At 40.5% G+C, this 25,377-nt stretch overlaps 1 protein-coding gene across 2 annotated transcripts in view; it reads right to left on the bottom strand.

The window, feature by feature from the left end:
* Positions 1-305: 305 nt before the first annotated feature.
* Rhobtb3 (Rho related BTB domain containing 3) overlaps positions 306-25,377 on the bottom strand; it is a 58,411-nt gene continuing 33,339 nt past the window's right edge. The window contains exons 8-12 of one of the 2 annotated variants that reach the window (XM_021180261.3): positions 17,796-17,916; positions 9,414-9,587; positions 7,978-8,144; positions 6,782-6,878; positions 306-3,225 (exon numbers count right to left, since the gene is read on the bottom strand). In XM_021180261.3, coding sequence (XP_021035920.1) covers positions 3,110-3,225; positions 6,782-6,878; positions 7,978-8,144; positions 9,414-9,587; positions 17,796-17,916 — 675 coding nt within the window. In that variant the 3' untranslated portion in view covers positions 306-3,109. The remainder of the gene's footprint in view (positions 3,226-6,781; positions 6,879-7,977; positions 8,145-9,413; positions 9,588-17,795; positions 17,917-25,377) is intronic. The other variant, XM_029468408.2, reaches the window with a different exon arrangement.

Raw genomic sequence — 25,377 nt, 5'->3', positions numbered from 1 at the left:
ATTAGCCCCTTCGCCCTCCTTCATAACTCGGTGCATGAATTAGTAAAATTGAGCTTTGATCAGAATCTGATTTGACTTAGCTCCGTTTTTTTCTTCCGTCTGTCTAGTTCCTTTTCTTTCAGCTCAAGCCTGCCAACTCAGCCGTACCTGTTCCTCGTGAGTCGCTGGTCGGCCCGCAACAAGCAATAATTAGGATTTTATACATAAAGGAAATTGTCTATAAAACATAATTTTCTTGAGAAACTCATTTCCCCAAATTATTTCAGCAATCAACATCCAGATGAAATAACTACAAGAACACTTCATTGAACTTGTTTTTTAAAAAATGGTTTATTTGTTATAAAAGGTTAAATACTAAAGCTAAAAACATATAAATTCAGGTCAGACTATATTAAAATACATACATACCCTTTGCAAAATCTGATTAAAAGTTGCATTAAACAGATGCTTTAAATAAAATAAAGTAATTTTTGAAGACATTTTAAATCTAATTGGCTATATCAGTGTCGTATCATTTATAAAATTACAGTTGAAAAGTTTGGCCACTTTGGAAATCCACCTGATTTCTACGTCTCCTACTCTCAATATGAAGTTCCAGTATGGTTCGCACAGGAGTGGGCTTCAGTTACCGTGCCAATGTTCTCTATTAGAAATCTAGTCCCCTGCAGCAGAATAGGGATATAGTCCGCAGCATACAAAGAATGCACAGCAGAATGCAAGCTCGGCCTGGAAAGAGCCTTAGTTCAACTACACAGTGTCCTTCTTAAGTAAAATGCTCGGAAAATAGGTGGAAGCAGAAATTGCAACAAAGCATATAGCCATCTAGAAATAACCTTTGATTGGAAACAACCCTCAAATCACCAGTAATTTACCCAAGATCATTTATAAAGATTTAAAATCTCCTATTACTTCCAGTTGAGTGAATTCAACAATCCGGAGGAGTCTGTATTCAAATGTTTAAGCATTCATTTATATTCTGACTCATGGCTGTCCCAGCCACACTCCATGTTTAACATTCAAGACCACCAGTTCCAAACTTAACTCCTACTCAGGAGAAACACCCTAGTCGAATTAGTTATGATCCATCTAAATGTTAAAGTAATATTTCCAAGAAGATACTTTGTTTCACAACTCCTAGCTTTCATTTCAATTTCATAAAATTTTAGAATTTTCAATGTTGTCATTAGTACAGAGGGTGAACATAATTACTTTGGAGGATCAAAGGCTACCACTGGATCTGAAAAAGCAGAGGATCTTCTAGGCATCAGCTACTTTATCTGTTCTTTCCAGTGCTAAGCCACCAAATGGAATTTGCTAATAGTTGATTCACTCAAGAGATTAAAATACAAAAGACAAAACTTCATTCCAGTAATCTTCATTGTCACAGCACAATTAAATGAGCTCCCTTGGGATTCTATCTACAAGAATTCTTTCCCCTTTATTCTGTAGCACTGGTAGGCATAACAGGGCTCTCTGTATGGAATCTTAACACTACAGGGTAAGACGGTTGGATCAAACTTTTGAAAGGTTAGAAAAAAATATGCATACTAAGATCACTAGAAATTAGAAAAATATATCCCAGTACTTAACTTCAGATGACCATGATATTAACAATAAATAGTAATATGTTTCTTCCATGCCTTTGAGCATCTTGCAGAACCATTTCTGCCAATATATGCTATGAGAGAAACTAACTCTGCCCTTTTTTCCCCAGACACCATCGTCTCTTCATCTAGGAAGTCTTTGATGTACATAATTTTTTAACCTTCCTAGGTAGCTTTGCTACTTCATACCAAATAGTCTATCAGTCCTTGAAAAGAACTCAATTCAAGCCATTGGCATCATATTCTTAACAGACAATTAAAAGAAAGAATATTTAAGCTTTTATGCCCAAGTCTTTAGAAGGCATCTTTTCCTGTGATTATCACTATAACTATGTATTATAGTCAGGCTACTCAGTCACTCTTACCAACTTCCTGGCTTTACATATTGATCAAGAAAGTATTTGTTTTTCTGGGGCACAGCTAGAACTGGGGGAGTGTTCCAAAACCAACAAAAAGCATTTCAGCATTTCTTACTGCCAGGGAATGTCTTTGTGGAGGCGCTTGGGCATATATGCTTCCCCAAAGATGGGAGTCTCCACTCTGCTCTCCTGGCCATAAGCTCTCTTTCCTGGCTATCAGCAAGTTTTCTGCTTCTACAGAGAGAAGGTTTGAGTGAGAAAAAAACTTAAGCCAGGCATAGTGGCACACACCCTTAATCCCAGCATATCTTTGTGGATTTGAGGCCAGCCTGGTCTATAAAGCAAGTTCCAGGACAGCTAGGAATGTTACACAGAGAAACCCCATCTTAAAACAAAACCAAAAAAACAAAAAGGAAAAGAAAACACCATCTCAGGAATTTTGGTGAGCCAGTACAAAGTGAAAACATGGGCCCTTCATCAAACATTTTTAAGAATTTAACAACTGCACTAGCAGAGCACTAAACAAAATATCAGACCCTTCTAAGTTTGGAAGTCCATAGACTCCAGAAGGTTACAGAGATAACTACCAGCCTGCTTAGGTTTGCAGCCAGATTGACAAGCAGATGTGGGTGGATGGTCCAGATGGGGCTACCATATTGATTCAAGTACTCTTGCTGCACTGAAACCAGATGACTATCAAAGTCTTGGGCAAATTTCTATTCCTACACTATTCCTATTTCTATGCTCTTCTGAATCCCATGGTTACATTTGGCTTTTAAATGCCGCTTATTTTAGCAGAGCAATCACTCAGACATGATGAAATTTTTGTATTTATCCTAGATGCTTTTTTTTTTTTTTAATTAAACACCTCTTAACTAGGAGAGATCTTGATGTTATTAAAGCAACAGGGCAACGTAAAGGGGAACCCAATGTTTAACAGTTTTATATTCTAGGTGAAACATAAATTTAGTCTGTAGTAGCTTTTCTTCCCTTTCAAGACCACCACAGTCTTTAAAAGATAACTAGTAAGAAGCTATATGGTGATTTTAAAAACATATTGATTTAGTTATAAGAATTTTACTGGAATCCAGAAGTACCCATTCTTCATAATAATAAAAAAAAAGTGTATGTATGCAAAAGCTCAGGTCACATGACTAAACAGCGACATTTCCGGGAGTGGATATACTTCCTGTATTCTGCCAGCTGCTTCAAGTACATGTTTGACGGCCATCTGTGCTTTTCAACAAAACTTCGTTCTTCCACTAAAGTTTTAAGAGAAAAAAGTTAATTGCATGTACTTTAATTTTTGACAAGATAAAATGCCAACAACTAGAGGAGCTTAGACTCTTATATTCCGAGTCCTTCCCATAGCCGTCCATATCACTTAATAGAGTATCGGTAAAAGGCCATCAGGACTTATGCTATTACACAATTTATATCGACATATACTCATCCACCAAGTAGCATTTGACTGTTATCCTTTTCTTTTTCAATAAAACTTCTGCTTATACTCTAGATAACAAATTCACCTTTTCTTTGTGGATAACTCTACCATTCACACTCTATAAAGTCTCCCAGACTTTAGTTCCCATCCAGTCATTGCCACCAGTTAATCTACTCATTCTTGTTACTTCCTGTGCTCCAGAGTCTGCCACACCATAACTTGGTGTTACTTTCTGTGTTCCAGTTAGCAACACTGTAACTTCCAGGCTTGCTCCTCCAGCCTCCCCTTAGGCTGTACACTCTGCACCCACTTTAATAGGAACCAGGGTTTCAGCCGAGGCCCTCAGTTCAAGCTTAGCTCCATTAGAGTGGACAACTCTGTGACTAGATTCGACTTCTCTAGCTTCCCACGTCCTGTAAAGGTCGCCTGCATTGACTGGAGCGACTCCTACCAAAGCTCATCAATCAACACATGAATTCCACTGTTAAGGCCCCAAGCTTCATCCTGCCTTCTGCACACCTGGCACTTTAAACACGTAAGGGTTTGGGGATCCCTCCCTTCCGTTTGCACTTGGATTTCATTATGCTTAGTCAGCCTGATTTCTCCACCTGCTCTTTAACTTCGCCAGTGTGCGAATTAGCAAGGCCCTGATTACAGGATCTAAATGACAGTAAACAAGCTGCTTCCTCAGGGAAAATCAGTTGTCTTGGTTTTCTGAGGAGGCAAAAAAGATTGAGGAAGCCTTTTAAAGAAAGAACTCCAAACTGGGTGTGGTGGTGCACGCCTTTAATCCCAGCACTTTCAGGAAGAGGCAGATGGATCTAGGCCCAGCCTGGTCTACACAGTGAATTCCAAAACAGCCACACAGAATAAGACCCTGCCTCAAACCAACAAACAAAAAACAACAAAGAAAGGAAGGAAGGAAGGAAGGAAGGAAGGAAGGAAGGAAGGAAGGGAGGGAGGGAGGGAGGGAGGGAGGGAGGGAGGGAGGGAGGGAGGGAGGGAGGGAGTCAGAACTCCAGAAAAAGTGATAGCAGAAAAAAGTTACTTCTGGTGGCTAGTAAAAACAGGCACTAAATAGTCACTCTGTACAACATAACCAAACACTTAGCCAAATTAAACCAACTGTGAGCAAAAGAAATCCATCAACAGCAAGGATCAGCTTTTCCTGTGTGCTGCTGTATGTCTTCTTAAAACTCTAGTGTATAGGAATCTAAGTGGGGGGATGAGCTACTTAGCTGGGTTGGAAGGCTTGCCATGGCAGGAGATCCTTTTCCATCCTAGCTTTCTGATTTCTAAACAACTTTACACACAAAAAATTCTCACCAGAAATTTGGGAGACAGAGGCAGGAAGGTAAGAAATTCAAAACCAGCCCTGGCTATAAAGCCAAGTGTGAGGCAGCCCAAGAAACATACACCCTGTTTCTAAGAAGAGAAAACTAGAAATGAAAACGAGTGCTGTGAAGAGAAGCAATGAGTAGGTTTCCAGTAATCACTGGGGTGCTTCTAAAGCTGAAAATGAACAGTCCCACCCATAAGGGCATGACAGGAACTTCCAAATCCCAAGCAGATGGCCAGTGCACCAGGTGGAAGGCCACAGAGAGGAGGATGCCCTTTGTGGGCAGCCACTGCCTAGCAACCAGGAAGGTAGACCCAGACTTTCCTCTGGAGATTTTAAATGATAGTACTTTATAAAAAAGTTTTCTAAATGGTGACTTCACTGATGCCATAGGTTGCCAGTTCATAATTACAGAATTAGCATATTTCATAATTCTGTTATCCAGAGGACCATTTCCTCTGCTAAGAAGAATCATACCATAGGCACTAAAGATGTGACCTTTCAGATTTCGTTCAGTTCCCACCCAAGTAAGGTACTGACCCCTGCCACAGCATCCAGGTCTTCCACAGCTCCTGCGAGGATGCCCTGCACCTCTGATTTGCACATTTTATAGGCAATTCCATAAGCAATAGCTATTGACACAAATAACAGAAATGATGTATGTACTGTCTTTCTCCGGAGGCTGTAATTACACGTCATGGAGATCTAAGAGTGGTTAGAAAATAATCTCATTCTTTTACAATGGAAGTGGCCTAATGTGTCACAGTTGTAGTAGCTCTAGAGCCCGAATGAAGTTGTTAATGTCTTAAGAGAACAGCCTTGTTCTCCTCAGCGCACTGCTTGTATCTGTTGCAAGCAGAGCACACCTTATCTTTATGATAAGCCCAGCTTTTTTTTTTCCTTGCGAAATGCAGAGTGAATATTATCTGACCTTTGCTTTGCTTTGATTATATTACACTACTGTCTTAGCAACTGAGTGCTTGACCTAGAGGACAGGCTGACGACAGGTGCACAGTTTTGTTAACGGGCTGAATATATCTATCAAAAGCCAGTGCTAAGACTCTGGATCCCATGTTTCTGTGACAGTGTGTAGAGCAGAAAGAGGCCAAGATGGTTTTCAGGTTCTGAGTGTCACCACTAAGACATAATACAGACATGGAGGGGAGCTCAGAACTCTAGAGTCTGCTGTTCCATTCTCTTTCCCTCCACTTATCCTGTTTACCCCTATTCCCTCTGAAGCACTCTCCACACCCTCAGCCACCCCCATACAGAGTTCTTTGTCCTTGACTGGCACTCTTTCCTGTCCTTTTCATGAGTCACCTACTCTGACAAACACCCCACCTTGTTTTCCTTCCTATTATGCAGTTCCAGGAAATCTCACCCTTTGCTTGTTCTGAAGCTGAGGCTGGCCTAGAACTCAGAATTCTACTGCCTCCACTTTCAAATGCAGAGATCCTGAGCAAGCACTGCCACGCCTGGCTGCCCCATTTTAATCGTTACCTCAGAAATCACTCTACAATTATCTCCAGTAATTCCACATAACCTTCCATAATCCTTGGTTAATATGAAAACTGTTACTTCAAAGCTCCTACATCGATATATACATATAGATCATCTAAGTATTAAAGATGACATCTTATAAAATAACAATACTTATATTTCTATGAAAAGGAAAAAGCTCAACCGTATATTGTTTAAAGTTTGCTCCTGACTGAATAAGGTCTCATTTATCACAGCCAAGTGGCACCTGAGGACACTTGTCACCACTTTAACTCTCCTACCAGAAAACAAATTAAACATGAATGAACACTATAAAATAATCATTAGAAAATGTCTTGTGTAACCCAGGCCACGCTGCTTATGAAACCCAGGTGACTAAAGCAGATGTGTCCTTAGTTATATAGAGGAGTTAAAACGAAGTGGGTAGCATTGTATTTATGTTCTCAAGTTAAAGCATTTGTTTCTATTAATTATGTTGCAAATCACAAATGAAAGCTATAACATTTTCTTTTCAAAGCAGAAATCAGCAGTGTACCTGAAAGGTCTTGAAATTCAGGTTTTTGGCTGAATATGAGGTAGTTAGTGGCGATGAAATGAAGCAGCCAGGTGGAAAGGCAGTCTGAGTGGTGAAACTGCAAGAAAGGAAAAAGAAAATGTATTCCATTTCCGTTCTGCTCACCTGTGTGCTCAGAGGCACAGGTCTGCTGTGCACCTCTTCAGCTTCCATATGCTCAGCTTTTTATTGTAGCCTCCCCCAGCCTGAAGCAGGCTGATGCAGACCTTGTCGCCACTGAGGTGGGGCCACCTGTGGTGCAGCTTTCCGACTTGGCTGGCTTCTTTTGAAGTGACAACTGCCCTGCTCTTCTGCTACCTGCCAAGAGGCTGAACCTGTCTTCCTGAGACATTCCTGAATAAGCAACAGCATGGCAACACAGACTGGCGGGGAGGGGGTGGGGTTGGGCCTTCCCCCTTTTAAGCACAGTCTCTTAGTAAACTCTCGGGCCTTGATCAGAGAAAAATTTGTCTTGGCTTCATTCTTTTCTCCCCACCTAGTCTCTCTCTCAGCCCCAGCCTGCCTTCCAGAAATACCGGGTTCATGTAGGCCGTGGGCCGGCCTCCTACTTCACTTTTTAACCACAGCTGTTCACAGTGACTTGTGTAATCTGCATGTGTTTCCCAGAATTAGTAGGAGCACCATTCTTAACAGTGAGGGCCTGGGCATTCAAGGAGCCAGAAGACAGTGAGGTGATGCCCAACTTTACACTTTTAATTTTCCTAGATTCCTAATCAGCAAGGTTTGTCAAGTGAACTCAACAAATGTTCACCATACCACTAAATTCGAAAATATGCTCATGAAATGAATGAATGAATGAATGAATGAGGGAGAAAGGAGTTTTGGTAACTATGTCAGTTGGTATACACAGACTAATCCTGCCATTTTCCTTTTAGTAATGTAGGAAGAAAATTCTATTTCCTGTACTGCCACTGTTCTTAACACAGCCACACTCAAGGAACCTGGATTAGTACCACGATTGGGAAAAAAAAAAATTACGCATATGTAACTTCTAACCTAATGCTTCAAAATTACTTAACTGTAAAAACCAGTGCAAAGAATCTGTAGCCTCATTCAGCCAAACTTTTGAATGAATACTCGTCTCGATATTGCTGTTAAAACACAGAAAAATAAAAGGAGTATCTGTGTATTTTAAATCCAAAGAGCCCCACCCTGACCTTGGCCTTTTTGAGCAGGTCTACAATGTCGAGGTTCATGGAGGCCAGCTCCCTGCTGGGCATGCTCTGCAGCTGTGTGATGATGAAGAGCTCGCAGATGTGCTGCAGCCTGGAGACTTGGTACATCTCAGCACAGATCAGGAGACACATGGCCTGAAAGATGCCAGCTGATGAGAGAGCAAATGAGAGAAGATGTACGGTTAGACTACTGCTCGGAGAAACAAAAAGAAAACACACATTACTGGTGTGTACTTCTATTTCTTACACTTATTACATTCCATTGTAACTATGACATCAACAACATTGTTATTTCGGCAATACTTAATATAAACAGACCAACAGTCTTCACTTTTCTTGATTAAAAAAATGCTCACATATGCACACTCATAAACACTAGTATTTTACTTAGCTCTGAGTTTTCATTTTGACTAATCTTCCCCAAATAACCTTTTAATTCTTAAGTCTTGTGCCCATAGTGGCTATTACTTTCCTGATCATTTTTTCTGATTAGTGATCAAATTTTTTATTAAGTATTCAAATTCCTATTGAGAAAAATAATAACAATTTTTCCACTAATAACCAATGTTTTCATTTTTGCCAAGCAAAAATAACAAGTCAACCCTTATTAATATTAGCGTTAACAACTCCAAAACACAGAACTGGGAAGGAAGACTGAGACCATTGACTATAGAAGGAATTTTCTCATTTGAGCTGTGTTTGAGGAGGGAGCCATCTGGTGGACAAATTGGGTAAAACATTCCTAGGGGCTTCTGCACCTTGTTCAAAGGATTGTAATCTCACAAGATCGGTTCTAGTGTGTAGCTCCTACACATTATTAACTATTATTAACATTGCTAGTGTGTGCTGGTTAGTGAGAGAATTTGGTTAGTGAATTTAGATATAAATCCTATAATCTACTGGGATTCTAAACACCTCAAGGAATGTTTACAGATATGCCAATTTTAGGGGAGTCTGACTTTGGAAGTAGAGCAGCCTTTAAATATCCTACATTCTCAGAGCCAGAAATATTACAGGAGTCTCACAGTACTAAAAGTCCTGAAAAATATCTCAACCAGATGTGAGGATTATGAAATATGTTGTCTAGCCCTTCTTATTTGTGCTCCCTAAACTCTAAAATTAGAGCAACCACTAGGTACCCCAAATAACTGTTCCCAGGTATCTAGAGCAATCAGCAGCCTTGCTCTTAGTGCCAGCTAGGACATTGGAGTGCATGAGCTTCAAATGGAAGTTCCATTTGAACTAACTGAGAATGCAATGTTCTCCCTATCTCAATTCCAAACTGCTTAGCAAAAGCCACGGTATCAACTCTGAACTCTGATTGACCTTAAACAAAACACATTTCACAGAGAGCAATCTATCAAAACGAGTAAGAAGAAAGTATGATGAGATTGTCTTATACCATGCAAAATTCGTACCTGGGCAACAAGAGTCTGTGTATAAGTATTCTAAAAATGACAAGAATGTCTCTTTGGAAACGCCATAAACTGGAATCAGTACACTCTTGGCTTCCATATAATTACCATTAAACATGGCAGCCATCACTTCACACCGTGCCACCAAGATGGCCCTGTGGGCTGGCACAGTTGCTCCTGAAAGGTGAGAGAGGTAAACAAATCAAGAACTGTAATACTGTAGAGTTCCAAGCGTGTTCTAACTGGAGGGCCACTGTCCATGACAGGCCAGGCTGCTGTGTAGAAGCCTCACAGGGGATATAACTTGAATTGCTCCAGAGGCTTTTTACAACAGCCGAGAAACAGAGTTTAAAACTTGTCTTAGAACCCAACAATCTGCAAACCAGACAAACAGTTGTTAGTTTAGATTTCCTTAAGACCAAAGAATTGAAATGACAGATTTTGCCTTGTGTTTTTGGAACAGCATCTATCTATCATGATTGGCTTGAAATACTGATACCTCTGACCATGTTCCACCCAGGAAAACATCTCAATCATTACCTTGTGATCAACCTCACAGAACTGTCTTGGAAAGGATTCCCTATACCAGGAAAGGAAAACTGCAAAGCAAAGGACATAGTCCACCTCACAGAAGGAATGGCCAAGAGGCTGTCCCGAGCCAAGCCAAGGAGCACAGTCTTGACCTTGGGGACATTGCAGAGCTGATGAGCATGGCCATGCCATCTTCCCACTGCTGCAACACAAGCAGAGCCTTTTCTGTGAAATGAGAAGCCCCTGAGCTGGACACTGACTCTCTAGGGAAACTGCTGAGTTTTCCAGACAAAGACAGCACCAGATGGGATGACATGGAACTCATGAGGTTCCTGTTGTTGTAATGTCTACCATGAATCCACATAACAGCCTTCAGTTCCACAGACCATCACTGAACATCCACCACCATGGTGTCAGAAATGGTGAGAAACCAAATCTTTTAAGTCCAAACTCCATTTTAGAGAACTTGAACTCAGGAAAACTAATAGGCCAGTACCTAGCATTCATTTCCAAGTTACATTCCTCCCCCCACCCCCTCCCCCCGCCACAAAACCCAAGCCTAGCTCCAAAGTCTAGGCTAACCACAACAAATCCAGCATTTCCAAGTTAATTGCCAACAAGTCCACGCCCTGCCTCATGATCACCAATGCAGAGGGAAGCAGAAATTATGGTTTGACTCCCAGCATCAGCCAATTATGCTAAAGGCCATAATAGCTCTCCAACATTAGCTTGCCAGGCTAGAAACACTTACCTGCCCCCCCCCCCCACACCTGTTGCTTTCTATAAAGCCTTACCCTGATAGATATTTGGGGCTCCTCTCCATCAAAACCCTGTGTGTCAGTGCTAGGCTGAGGGACCCGAGCTAGCTCGAATACTCTGTTTTGATTTGCATCAGATTGGCTCCTGTCTATTTTGGGGGTTCACTAATACTTACCTGGCACTACAAATGGCAGATACCAAGATGAGGAAGGCAGAGTGGGGATTCAAGTTATGGAGGATCCCAGGACCAATGGGATCACAAAGCTGCCCCTTCCAGAAAGAAACGCAATGAGCCAAACCACAATATTCTGCCCAATAATTTACTCATGCATCACCTGATTCCCTAACATTTATCATACGTATATATTCTCTTTTAAAATATTCACAATTTATTGGTTCTTCAACCTCTCTAAATCCAAGCAAAATAAAAGAGGCCCATCTAAACTCAGAGATATTTTCCAAAGCCAATATTTCCTCAGGATCATTAATCAGCTGATCCTGCCAGCTGAACCCACAGGTTGTCACTATGATTTGCATAGCCAACAGGAAGGAGACAGCTTAAGAGCATCCTGCTCCCACCAGCAAACACCATCTGTCCACTGCATCTTCCTTTCGTCACCCCAAACCTCCCAGCTAGTGTGTGGCAGTATCATTTACCAGAAGGGCCAGCTTCCATAATTAAAGCATGCTGGATATATCTGTAGAGACCAATTAACAAGGAATTCAAATTGGCAACGCAATTTGACTTACAACTTTAGGTTTTAAACTATTTTCAAGATAAACAGAACATCATTTGAAAACTAGGAGCATAGCTTAAACAAACTGGATGGTCTACCATTTGAATTAAGCAGATGAATTAAGATTGACTAAAAATATCAAGTGGATATAAGACAGGGTGGATTTCATAAGCAGGGCTTGAAATTTTAACAGAGCTTTCTGTTGATAATGCCACAAGATAATGTTGAAAATGTAACACCAGCTTCAGTGCCTTTGAGTATAGTGTGTGTGTGTGTGTGTGTGCGCGCGCGCGCATCCGTGTATGCACACACGTGTGTGCCAGAGGCTGACATCAGGATTCAATTTCTTTCCTATTTATTATTATTTTCAAATGAGCTCTCCCACTGAACCTGGAACTCTGTTTTGGCTAGACTGCCTAAACAGCAAGCCTCTCTTAAGCACTGAGATTACAAGCATGGTGTAGATGTGGTGTGTAAAGATATGCCTGGTTGATTTTAGATCCATTTAAAGATTAGAAGTTACTTTTGAAAACCATTATACTTTCAGCAAAGGGAAAAGGATCTCTATTTCACAACCCTTTAACTATTTTGGTGTTCTAAAACTTACGTTATAAAAATGTATATAATACCTGACTATGGTCACCTGTTTTTTGTTGTTTTGCTTTTTCAGTGTGTGATATGTGTGTGCCCCTGTGGAGGCTAGCAGACAGCGTCAGACCCCACAAGAGAAGGCTATAGGTAGTCATCATAGGTTCTGGGGATCAAATCAACGTCCCCTTGAGGAACAGCTATTGACACTGAGTCATCTCTCCAGCCCACAGTTACCTGTTTTAAGCAGTATATTTATGCAAACGCTAACAGACTATAATTCAGTGTTTATATAATAGCTGGGAAATGATTGCAAATGATAATGCAAGGGTATAGAAGATATAACTTTTGTTAAAAGATGAATCTGATCTTTTAACATGCCAATGCTGAGTATGTTTTCCTGTCATGCCCATTCCATGTTATAATTTCAGAGAACTTTTCTAAGAAAAAGAACAAGCCTGAAATGATTACAAAGTCGGTTGCTCCTCACTGTACATAGGCCATCAAAGATACTTTTGATTGTGTATTGAAATAAAACGTATCTGCTGCACCTTTTAATATATCAGATGTCAACAGTAAAATGGGGGAATGCTGCTTGGGAAAAAAATGACACTTGTTCACCTCAAGAGAAATTAAAGCATGAACTGTGTTAAGTAAGTATAAAAGGAATGAGGTTTCATTAAACAGTGTTTCCTGTAACATGCAGTCAAATGCGAGAAGCCCTATCTATGTTGCCTCTGCATATTTTCCAAGATGATTTTGTGAAGAAGTTGATCTTTTTTTTTTTAATATTTTTTATTACATATTTTCCTCAGTTACATTTCCAATGCTATCCCAAAAGTCCCCCGAAGAAGTTGATCTTTATACATGACTTCCTACTACACGGATAATACTCCATGTCATGGTTTAATATCCCATTCCATTCCAGCCCATAGTAGCTACTGGACTTTAGCCTGGGTTCAGTTTCAAATGCCACTGCAAGGAGAAAGGAATGGAGTTAACACCTGAGTCTCTGCTAGTCCATGGGTGCATTAGTGCAACCCTTGTAGCCACTCCTCAAGTGGAAATCTGAGTCCCTATTTATAGGAGAGAAGATTACAGTGTTTCACATTTTGAATAGACAATGTCTGTTAAAACTTTAAGGTCACTCATCAAACTCTATCTGCATCTTCTCTCCTGGTAGTTCTGGTCAACAATAAAGGGCCAGACACAGAAAGAAACACAACCGAGTCTATATAAACATCCATCTCAGCACAAATCCCAGCTAGATCCTTTCAGTCTGTCACTGTCTCCTCCGCCAAGGGTAGCAATGCATCAGCCCTGGACCCAGATGTTCCACTGTTCCTCACTGAGGATCAGAAAACTTCAAAGGGCTGTGTGACTTCCACAATCGCAACTGGAGTGAAGAAGCCAAAGATGTACTGCTACTATTGCATGGGGAAATAAGCTAAAATACTAATTTAATTATTACATTATCATTCTCATATTACTTCCTCAAGCTGTGTTAAAGATACTAAAGTAACATCTGGATATCAATCAGCTCATAAACACAACTTTTTCAGAATATTCTTTTTTTTTTTTTTTTTTTTAAAGATTTATTTATTTATTATATGTAAGTACACTGTAGCTGTCTTCAGACACTCCAGAAGAGGGCGCCAGATCTCGTTACGGATGGTTGTGAGCCACCATGTGGTTGCTGGGATTTGAACTCTGGACCTTCGGAAGAGCAGTCGGGTGCTCTTACCCGCTGAGCCATCTCACCAGCCCCAGAATATTCTTTGAATTGTAACTATTTTAGGTAAAATATACAGTGAAAAAGTTGAGTTTTTGGCTAAGATTTCACTACAACGTATAAAAGGTTTTGTAATTAAGGTTTACAGAGAGTTACTATTAGCCATTCAAGTAAAAAGACCAAGTACATGTATCTCTGTAAGTATCATGTATAGTTTGAATAAACTTTTTTTCATGTGAACTGATGGTATTATCTCCAAGAGCCAAAGACAACCTAAAAAAAAAAAAAAAATTCCAATATCAGACATAAGAAGTTCTCTTTTGAGTTGTTGTCCAGGGCTATTCAAGAGACTACCAAAACATAGGGCCTACTGCATCAAGCAAGCTTCCAAAGGAGGGAAGGAGCCAACAGTCTCACACAGCTATGACACCTATGAACCATATCATTGAGAAGCATGGCATAATAACCCTAAGGGTGTAGTAGGAGCATGGATACCTTGCTGATAGCCAACAGCTCTGTGATTGGATTTAAGATCAACAAGAAGGAAACCGTACTTGGTACTGGAAACCTAGTTAACTACTCAGGGCTAGTGAAGTCTTGGTTACTGGAGGAAAACCTCCAATCAGCATAATTAAAGCTATAAATATGTGTAATCCTCATCCTTCCTCAAAGACACTTCTCCAACAGATGGAGACCACTACAGAAAACCACAACCAATCAAAACGCAGAGCTGTGGAGACCAGTCCCAACTGATCCATCTACAGCACACTCCTGCACCTAAGGCCCAAGGAGCGTTGTAGAAGAGGAAGCAGAATGATTGGAAGAGTCAAGGATCAGGAAGTTTGCTGTGAGCGGGGCATGGTGGCGCACGCCTTTAATCCCAGCACTCGGGAGGCAGAGGCAGGCGGATTTCTGAGTTCGAGGCCAGCCTGGTCTACAAAGTGAGTGCCAGGACAGCCAGGGCTACACAGAGAAACCCTGTCTCGAAAAACCAAAAAAAAAGGAAGTTTGCTGTGAGATTGTGTCTCCTAGTAGGACAGAAGCTATAAATAAAGTCTCACCGGATGACTGCCCAAACTTCAGCTGAACAAGCATGACATCAATAGACATGACAAAGTGCATGGGGAAAGCCCACAAGGCCTCAACCCTACACAAAGAACTACAGGCAATGGAGGAAAGCTGGGGGCAAGAGAGGGTCTCTTTCCTAGGAAAGAACATACAAATTGGTTGCTTAGTGCCAGTAACTAGCCCTGAACATTATATGAACTAAGTAGGTTATAGTTAGGGATAAATTCATTCAATAACAATTAGTGAAAAAAGAGGCCATAAATTTGGAGAACACAGAGGGGTATACTGGAAGGTTTGGAGGGAGGAAAAAAGAAATGTAATTATATTATAATCTCAAAGAATGGTTGGTTACACCATAATAAACAAATGAAATTCAGACCAAACAAAACACAGAACAAAACAAACATCAAAGGTGAGGCTTAGGAGATGGCCCAGTTTGTGAGGATTTTGATAAGTGGATATTAGTCCAGAAACCTAGAATACCCAAGATACAACCTCCAAAACACAAGAAAATCAAGAAGGAAGACCAACTCATGGATACTTCATTCCTCCCTAGAATAGGGAATAAAATATCCATGGAAGGAGTTGCAGAGACTAAGTTTGGAGCTTAGATGAAAGGATAGACCATCCAGAGACTGCCCCACCCGGGGGTCCATCCCATAATCAGCCACCAAACACAGACACTATTGCATATAGTGTCTATTGCACAACAATATGAACTAACCAGTACCCCCAGAGCTCATGTCTCCAGCTGTATATGTAGCAGAAGATGGTCTAGTTGGCCATCATTGGGAAGAGAGGCCCCTTGGTCTTGCAAACTTTATATGCCCCAGTACAGGGGAAAGCCAGGACCAAGAAGTGGGAATGGGTGGGAAGGGAAGCAGGGTGGGTGGAGGGTATAGTGGACTTTCAGGATAACATTTGAAATATAAATGAAGAAAATATCTAATAAAAAATTAAAAAAAAGAAATTTCAAACAAATAATAAAGCCATTACATAGCAAAAGAAAGAGAGAAAGAAAGAGAGAGAGAGAGAGAGAGAGAGAGAGAGAGAGAGAGAGAGAGAGAGAGAGAGAGAAAGGAAGGAAGGAAGGAAGGAAGGAAGGAATTCTGCATCCAGGTGCAATGGTATATATCTTTAATCTCAGCACTTGGGAGGCAGAAGCAGGCAGAACTCTTTGAGTTCAAGACCAGGCTTGACTTCACAGTGAGCTCCAGTATAGCCAGATACTCTGTTTAAAATTAAAAAAAAAAAATTCTGGTCTGACTGTATATTGTATGTATCAAGTACTTTGAAAGTGGTAAGAAACTGGCTAGCCCTGGCCATACAACTATTAGGCAAGCACCATCCAGGACTCCCACAAGGATGCCAACTTGCTTAACCCACAGGTCTTGGAAGACATTCTTCAGAACATACCTCTCAGCCTAGATGGAGGAACAAGACATGTATGTTCACCACATACACTTCAGATTACCCTCCCCCACATTTATCCCTCATGAAAAGCCTACTCTAAGTTTTTGTGTGGCCCCAGAACTCTTGGGGGTCTTTCAGAGTCGGTTCAGTATGTGACTAATCAGCTAGTGTCATGGATGTGGGTAAAGCACAGACCTCTCAGTGACCCACGGGAAGTCATTTGGCAAAGAGCGCCGTGCCAGCTCCAGCGCCATCACTTATCTGCAGAACACAGAAATTCTTTCAAAACAGACTGGAGATGATTAATTTGATAAAGATACAAATCTTTCCAATTCATAGGGTAGGTTTCTTTTTAACAATGGATATGGTGTTTCCTGTTGGAATGTGAAGCTGCTTAGCTATCCACACTGGTGTTTCTCTATTCTACAGAACACTCAGGGACTTCCACAAACGCCTTCATCAACAGTATTCCTGTAGGAGCTAGTTCTGGGATTGCCACTTGCTGGGCCTCCAAGGACACTTTCTCCACTGGCAAACGAGTAGTATTAGCTGGCTTCAGACAGACACTTTGGACTATTCTTTTTTTCATTTCGGCAGTTAATAAATCCAAGTATACCACGGCCAGTGTCTGGTTAGTCAGTTGCTGGTCTTTTAACCCAATGAGAGAGCTATAGATAGTCTACGGCTTCTTCATGTATCCTCCCCCGCCACATTTTAAATATATCTCAAGGTCTCTCTTACTGTCCCACTTTCAGAGTCCCAGGCTCACACTGCCTATGATGCTGCCAACAGAGCTTTTTATAAAAGTTCAGTTCACTAGTTTTCTTGACAAAGTTAAAAGCAGTTAATATTCCTGGGGGAAGGTACTGAAAAGTAAATGCCATTCCAGCTGCCACACATTTCCACCCCAAAATTAGAATTACACCTCCCTCTTTAAAATGGCCCATCTAAAGTTCTACTTCATTTATTTGCAAACAACTCCTTTTATCCTTATGTAATTGAAGGTATCTGGCAATTCATCTTTAAGATTATGCATTTAATCTAGTAATGTGGCAGAATTATCCATACAAGTAATTGGTAATGGGCTTCAAAGACAGCTCATCTTTATTAAAGTTAGGCAGCATTATTTCCCACAGAGATAAGAGACAGTTTGCCGTTGCTCCAGTGATAGCAATTCTCACAGTGCTGCCAGTGACACATTTAGCAATAACTGTGGATGCTAGATGTAGATCAGACAATTTTTTAAAAGAAACTGAGTAAATCAAGTAAGAGATAATGAGCTTTTAAGAGAGCTGGCTTCAGATGAATTAAAAACAGGATCTTAAGAAACACAGAAATGAAAACAGAGATGACACATTAAAGATCATCCCCCACCCCCATCCCAGATGAGGCTATGGATGAGAGAAATGGAAATTCCTTTCTTTAGTTTATAAAGTGATTTTCTCGCAAACCAGCTAGTATTACTTTATGTATTTAAAGCTGAACTAGAACTCAAGGGGGAGGAGAGCAAGTAAGAAATAAAAATGCAGAGTGACCTCTGTCACAGCTGAGCCATACCTTGTATTTCAAAGACAACATCGGCAAGCATCGGTTTATTAAGGAAAAACTTGAGAGACGTATTATAAAACCACAGAGGCTTCCTGGCTTGGTAGGTCTTGCAGTTCCTCAGGCAATTAATCTATCAGGAGAAAGCACAGCAAAAAGAGGAAGGCTGTTCAGTTTGCTTTGATAACAAACTCGGAAGTCACAATTGCTTCATGGTGGCACCTCTAATCACAACCCTGAGGGGGACATTCCCGGGAGCACTTCATCTGCTGCCTGTGTGTAGCACAAGGCCACTCACTTAGTGGTGACCAGGGAACCTCTAGATCCTGGGTTTCTGAGAGCCATTCACACAGCAGGGGAGACCTATATGTGTTCTTACTGCACATGTTCTTGTACGGCCTAGCAGGGCTTTCTTCTAAAGAATGAACATGAATCAAAATCTCAGAGTGGTGAATTTCAATTTGAATACAATTTTCTAATGCTAAGTGTGTGTGTGTGTGTGTGTGTGTGAGAGAGAGAGAGAGAGAGAGAGAGAGAGAGAGAAACAGAGAGAGAGAGAGAGAGAGAGAGAGAGAGAGAAACAGAGAGAGAGAGAGAGAGAGAGAGAGAGAGAGAGAGAGAGAGAGAGAGGGAGAGAGAGAGAGAGAGTTGCTGGCCTCCTCCCACAGTGCCTTGGTACCTCAGCTTTGCTTCCTTGTTTGTTGCTGAGGTCTATGCAGACCCCATCTCTATCCGAGAAACCCGAGGGCAGCTCCCTTCACTTGCCTCCATCCTTGTCTCTCGTTTTTCTTTACAATGAAATTAGCCAAGTACTAACATTTTCAAGTAGAGTTGTCCAAATTATGGCTGCAACCATAAATTGTATGGCCACAATCCCTCATATGGAACCATTTAGTTTTGGCTCTTATTGAAATTATTTTACTTATTATTGATGACTTCCTTGGCTGGATTTCTGAATCTCATCCTCATGGGAACTCCCATGCTCAGTCAGCTGGGGAAATGCGGAACCTCTGCCCTCAAGAAGTCACATATCAGACTCTGGCCATCAGAGCTAGTGGTGTCTAGTTGTCTACCTGGGCTAATCTACTTTGAAGGGACGTTTCCAGTCTTCTATGAAGGAAGAAAGGGATACTGTTCTCTTGAAAAGGGAAAAGAAAACCCACTCCAGCATGAACTCCACAAACACGGTAGGAGGGAAACAAGCGACCTGGTCCTCCACTGTTAGGTCTCAGCCCTGCACCACAGCACCCATTGGGGCAATGGGCATTTAGAATGCAAGTGATTAAAGCACACAGAGAGTGACAGCCAGGGCCACTGGGAATCAGAAGCTGGCTGGGCCTGCAGAGCCTTGCTTTATCCCACTTTAAAAGAAAAACCCGAACTGCTCAAAACTGCAGCAATAATTCATGACACACTCCGAATTTAAATCCACTCTCCCAAGTGCCAACTCAGTGCTGTGTTACATTCCTATGACACACTTGGTAAACAGAAAGGGTGGATGAGAGGGTCACAGAATTACAGTCCCTTCACCACTCAGAGGTGATATTACTCTCAGTATCTCGAAGGAGCCCCTGCCAAATCAGAGAAAGAAAAAGACATGAGTTCAGAACACCAGCAAGTCCCTGCATATCATCCATGTAGGTTATGTAGGTTATGAGTCTGCACACAGTGAATCTTACACCATGTATGAAGCGTGTGTGGGATGGTGGGGTGTCTTCTCTTGGTCATACATTTACCCATCAGACTATTTTAATAAACACAAGCAGGTGTTTGGGCATTTTAAAGGGTTACTTAGTTGAGTTAGATGGAAAGAAAGGTTTTATTAACCTTTGGATTTCTATAAGGCTGGATAGCCTGTGGATATTTGCTGCACCATGTTACTGAAACAAAAGATCTTGGCCCTTAATTCTTTGTTTCTCTGTTAATTTTTGTTCTCAACTAAAAATTAAGAATCTTCATGAAAAATTAGTACAAGCCAGGTATGGTTGCATATATGCAAAACTAGCACCAGGGGACCTACAGTAGGAAAGTCACAAGTTTGAAGCTAGACTGGGCTACAAAGAGAATTGAAGTCAGTAGGGCTACAAAGAGAGTTTGAAGTCAGTCTGGACTATATAATGAGCCCTTGCCTCAAAGAGGAAGGAGCATGCAGAGTGATGTCTCAGTGAGCAGACACTTGCTGTCTGAGTTTAATCCCTAGAGGCCAAATGGTGGAACCAAATCCTCTCAACTCCACATATATGTACTCTTTGGCACGAATGAGTATGTACATGTGTGTATATATACACATATACTAAATGAAGGTAAGAACAACTTTTAAAATCAGTGAATGAAAAACTATTACATCATTAAACTATTAACTTTAAAATGTTAGTAATATAGGCTGTAGAATTAAATCATCTGCAAAAATAACTAAAGGAATGTTTTTCTTATATTTAAAGAAAAACCTATATTTTCCTAAGCATTGCACATAGCTTACCCTTTTAATCCACTATAGCCAATTTGCTTATCACACGATCTGAAATAAGAATAAATTGGCAGTGGCTCGAACTCCTTCCCATGCCAGGCCACCTTGGGCCCCAACTCAGCAGAGAGTCCCACCATCTCCAGAGGACTCTCCACCTCACAGGCGCCCTAGCACACCCAGGATCTTAGGATCACTGGTGACTGGAACACAACATCTGTTCCAACAGAACCAGGGGTGGCTGGGGCCAGCTGGAGCACAGACACAGGAACCCCACTCAACCTCGGAATCCTTCTGGTGGGTGCTGGTTTCGAACTCAGCAGACAGTCCCATGGCCCCCACAGGAGGTACCACTTCCAGGCGCTCTAACACACCCAGGATCTTAGGATGCCAGGATCCCAGGTGCTTGGTTAACACCAGGATCTCTGGGTCTCAGAGGAAGCTTGACTGCCAAGAACTCTGACACACATCTTAGCATCACAGTATCCCCGAATCACAGGATCACAAAGAATGCTGGACTCTGAGAAGTTCTGACTCAACTGTGATTAGAGGAAGGACAAGCTCCAAAGGGCAGGGAGCACTTGAGATAATCAGATGGCGGGAGGCAAGCATAAGAAGAGAAGTAACAGAAACCAAGGTTACTTGGCATCATCAGAACCAAACTCTCCCACCATAGCAAGTCCTGGATATACCATCACACCAGAAAAATCAAGATATGGATCTAAAGTCACTTCTCATGATGATGATGATGGAGAACTATAAGAAGGATATAAATAACTACCTTAAGGAAATACAGGAGAACACATCCAAACAGGTGAAAGAATTGAACAAAACCATCCAGGATCTAAAAATGGAAGTAGAAACAATAAAGAAATCACAAAGGGAGACAACTCTGGAAAGAGAAAACCTAAGAAAGAAGTCAGGAGCCAGAGATGCAAGCATAACAAACAGAATACAAGAGAAAGAAGAGAGAATCTCAGGTGCAGAAGATACCATAGAAAACATTGACACAACAATCAAAGAAAATGCAAAATCCAAAAAGCTCCTAACCCAAACATCCAGGAAATCTAGGACACAATGAAAGACCAAACCTAAGGATAGACGAGAAGGAAGATTTCCAACTTAAAGGGCCAGTAAATATCTTCAACAAAATTTTAGAAGAAAACTTCTTTAACCTAAAGAAAGAGATGCCCATGAACATGCAAGAAGCCTACAGAACTCCAAATAGTTTGGACCAGAAAAGAAATTCCTCCCATCACATAATAATCAAAACACCAAATGCACAAAACAAAGACAGAATATTAAAAGCAGTAAGGGATAAAGGTCAAGTAACATATAAAGTCAGACCTATCAGAATTACACCAGATTTCTCCCCAGAGACTATGAAAGCCAGAAGATCCTGGGCAGATGTCATACAGACCTTAAGAGAGCACAAATGTCAGTCCAGATGACTATACCCAGCAAAACTTCTATTAGCATAGATCGAAAAATCAAAGTATTCCATGACAAAACCAAATTCACACATTATCATTTCATGAATCCAGCCCATCAAAGGATAATAGATGGAAAACTCCAACAAAAGGAGGGAAACTACACCCTAAAAAAGCAAGAAAGTAATCTTTCAGCAAACCTAAAAGAAGATAGCCACATGAACAAAATTCTAACTCTAACAACAAAAATAAGAGGAAGCAACAATGACTTTTCCTTAATATATCTTAATATCAATGGATTCAACTCCCCAATAAAAAGGCATAGACTAACAGACTGGTAATGTAAACAGAACCCAAAATATAGGAAACCCACCTCAGTGACAAATACAGATACTGCCTCAGAGAAAAAAGCTGGAAAACAATTTCCAACCACAAGGTCCCAAGTAACAAGCTTCAGTAGCCATTGCAATAGTGAATAAAATATACTTTCAACCTAAAGTTATCAAAATAGATACAAGGGACACTTCATACTCAAAGATAAAATTTTCCAAGATGAACTCTGGATTCTGAACATCTATGCTCCAAATGCAAGGGCATCCACATCCATTAAAGATACTTTAGTAAAGATCAAAACATACATTGTACCTCACACAATAATAGTGGGAGAATTCAACACACCACTCTCATTAATGGATAGATACTGGAAACAGAAACTAAACAAAGACACAGTGAAACTAACAGAAGTTATGAAACGAATGGATTTAACAGATATCTACAGAACATTTTATCCTAAAACAAAAGGATATACCTTCTTCTCAGCACATCATGGTACCTGCTCCAAAATTGACCATATAACTGGTCAAAAAACAGGCCTCAATAGATACAAAAATAATCCCATGCATTCTATCAGAACAACACAGACTAAGGCTGATCTTCAAATAACAACATATATAATAGAAAGCTCACATACACGTGGAAGCTGAACAACACTCTACTCATGATAACTTGGTCAAGGAAGAAATAAGGAAAGAAATTAAAGACTTTTTAGAGTTCAATGATAATGAAGCCACAGCATACCCAAACTTATGCTACACAATGAAGGCAGTCTGAAGAGGAAAACTCATAGCTCTGAGTGCCTCCTCCAAAAAAGAATCTGGAGAGAGGATACACTAGTAGCTAGACAGCACACCTAAGGACTCTAGAAAAAAATTCACACAAGAGGAGTCAACAGGAAATAATCAAATTCAGGGCTGAAATCAACCAAATAGAAACAAAAAGAACTATACAAAGAATCAACCAAACCAGGAGGTGGTTCTTTGAGAAATTCAACAAGATATATAAACCCATGGCCAGACTAACTACAGGGCACAGGGACAGTATCCTAATTAACAAAATCACAAATGAAAAAGGAGACATAACAACTGAATCTGAAGAAATCCAAAAAATCATCAGACCCTACTACAAAAGGCTATACTCAACAAAACTGGGAAACCTGGATGAAATGGACAATTTTCTGGACTGATACCAGGTACCAAAGTTAAATCAGGATCAGATTAATGATCTAAACAGTCTCGTGCCCCCTAAAGAAATAGAAACAGTCATTAATAGTCTCACAACCAAAAAAAGCCCAGGACCAGATGAGTTCAGTACAGAGTTCTATCAGACCTTCAAAGAGGACCTAATTCCAATGCTCCTCAAACGATTCCACAAAATAGAAACAGAAGGTACTCTACCCAATTCATTCTATGGAGCCACAGTTACTCTGATACCTAAACCACACAAAGACCCAACAAAGAAAGAGAACTTCAGACCAATTCGCTTTATGCGTATCAATGCAAGAATACTCAATAAAATTCTCTCAAACCGAATCCAAGAACACATCAAAATGATCATCCATCATGATCAAGTAGGCTTTATCCCAGGGATGGAGGGATTATTCAATATATGGAAATCCATCAGCATAATTCACTATATAAACAAACTCAAAGACAAAAACCACAAGGTCATATCAGTAGATGCTGAGAAAGCATTTGACAAAATCTAACACCTGTTCATGATAAAAGTCTTAGAAAGATCAAGCATTCAAGGCCCATACCTAAACATAATAAAAGCAATATACAGCAACCAGTAGCTAACATCAAACTAAATGGAGAGAAACTCGAAGCAATCCCACCAAAATCAGGGACCAGACAAGGCTGCCCACTCTTTCCCTACCTATTCAACATTGTACTTGAAGTCCTAGCCAGAGCAATTAGACAACAAACGATCAATGGAATAAAAATTGTAAAGGAAAAAGTCAAAATATCACTATTTGCAGATGATATGATAGTATATATAAGTGATCCCAAAAAATTCCACCAGAGAACTCCTAAACCTGATAAACAACTTCAGTGTAGTAGCTGGATATAAAATTAACTCAAACAAATCAGTGGCCTTTTCTCTACACAAAGGAAAAACAGGCTGAGAAAGAAATTAGGGAAGTAATACCCTTCACAATACTCACAAATAATATAAAATACCTGGGTGTGTCTATAACTAAGCAAGTTAAAGATCTGTATGATAAGAACTTCAAGTATCTGAAGAAAGAAATTGAAGATCTCAGAAGATGGAAAGATCTCCCATGCGCATGGATTGGCTGGATCAATATAGTCAAAATGGCTATCTTGCCGAAAGCAATCTACACATTCAATGCAATCCCCATCAATATTCCAACTCAATTCTTCACTGAGTTAGAAAGGCCAATTTGCAAATTCATCTGGAATAACAAAAAACCTAGGATAATGAAAACTGTTCTCAATGATTAAAGAATCTCTGGTGGAATCACCATGCCTGACCTCAAGCTGTACTACAGAGCAATTGTGATAAAAACTGCATGGTACTGGTACAGTGACAGACAGGTAGGTCAATGGAATAGAAATTCAGACCCAGAAATGAACCCATACACCTATGGTCACTTGATCTTTGACAAAGGAGCTAAAACCATCCAGTGGAAAGAAGACAGCATTTTCAACAAATGGTGCTGGCTCAACTCGTGGTTATCATGTAGAAGAATGCGAATTGATCCATTCTTATCTCCTTGTACAAAGCTCAAGTCTAAGTGGATCAAGGAACTCCACAAAAACCAGAGACACAGAAACTTATGGAGAAGAAAGTGGCGAAGAGCCTAGAAGATATGGACACAGGGGAAAAATTCCTGAACAGAACACCAATGCTTGTGCTGTAAGTTCAAGAATCTACAAATGGGACCTCATAAAATTGCAAAGCTTCTGTAAGGCAAAGGACACTGTCAATAAGACAAAACAGCAACCAACAGATTGGGAAAAGATCTTTTCTGATTCCAAATCTGATAGGGGGCTAATATCCAATATATATAAAGAACTCAAGGTGGAGTCCAGAAAACCAAATAACCCTGTAAAAACAAAGCTAAACAAAAAGAGCTAAACAAAAAGAATTCTCAACTGAGGAATAACGAATGGCTGAGAAGGACCTAAAATAATGTTCAACATCCTTAATCATCAGGGAAATGCAAATCAAAACAACCCTGAGATTCCACCTCACACTAGTCAGAATGGCTAAGATCAAAAACTCAAGTGACAGCAGATGCTGGTGAGGATGTGGAGAAAGAGGAACACTCCTCCATTGCTGGTGGGATTGCAAGCTGGTACAACCACTCTGGAAATCAGTTTGGTGGTTCTGCAGA

The sequence above is a fragment of the Mus caroli genome, unplaced genomic scaffold (genome assembly GCF_978045245.1).
Source record: "Mus caroli unplaced genomic scaffold, Mus_caroli_1 scaffold_15, whole genome shotgun sequence".
In the NCBI taxonomy this organism is placed as follows: domain Eukaryota; kingdom Metazoa; phylum Chordata; class Mammalia; order Rodentia; family Muridae; genus Mus; species Mus caroli.
This window is presented reverse-complemented; position numbering and strand designations above follow the sequence as displayed.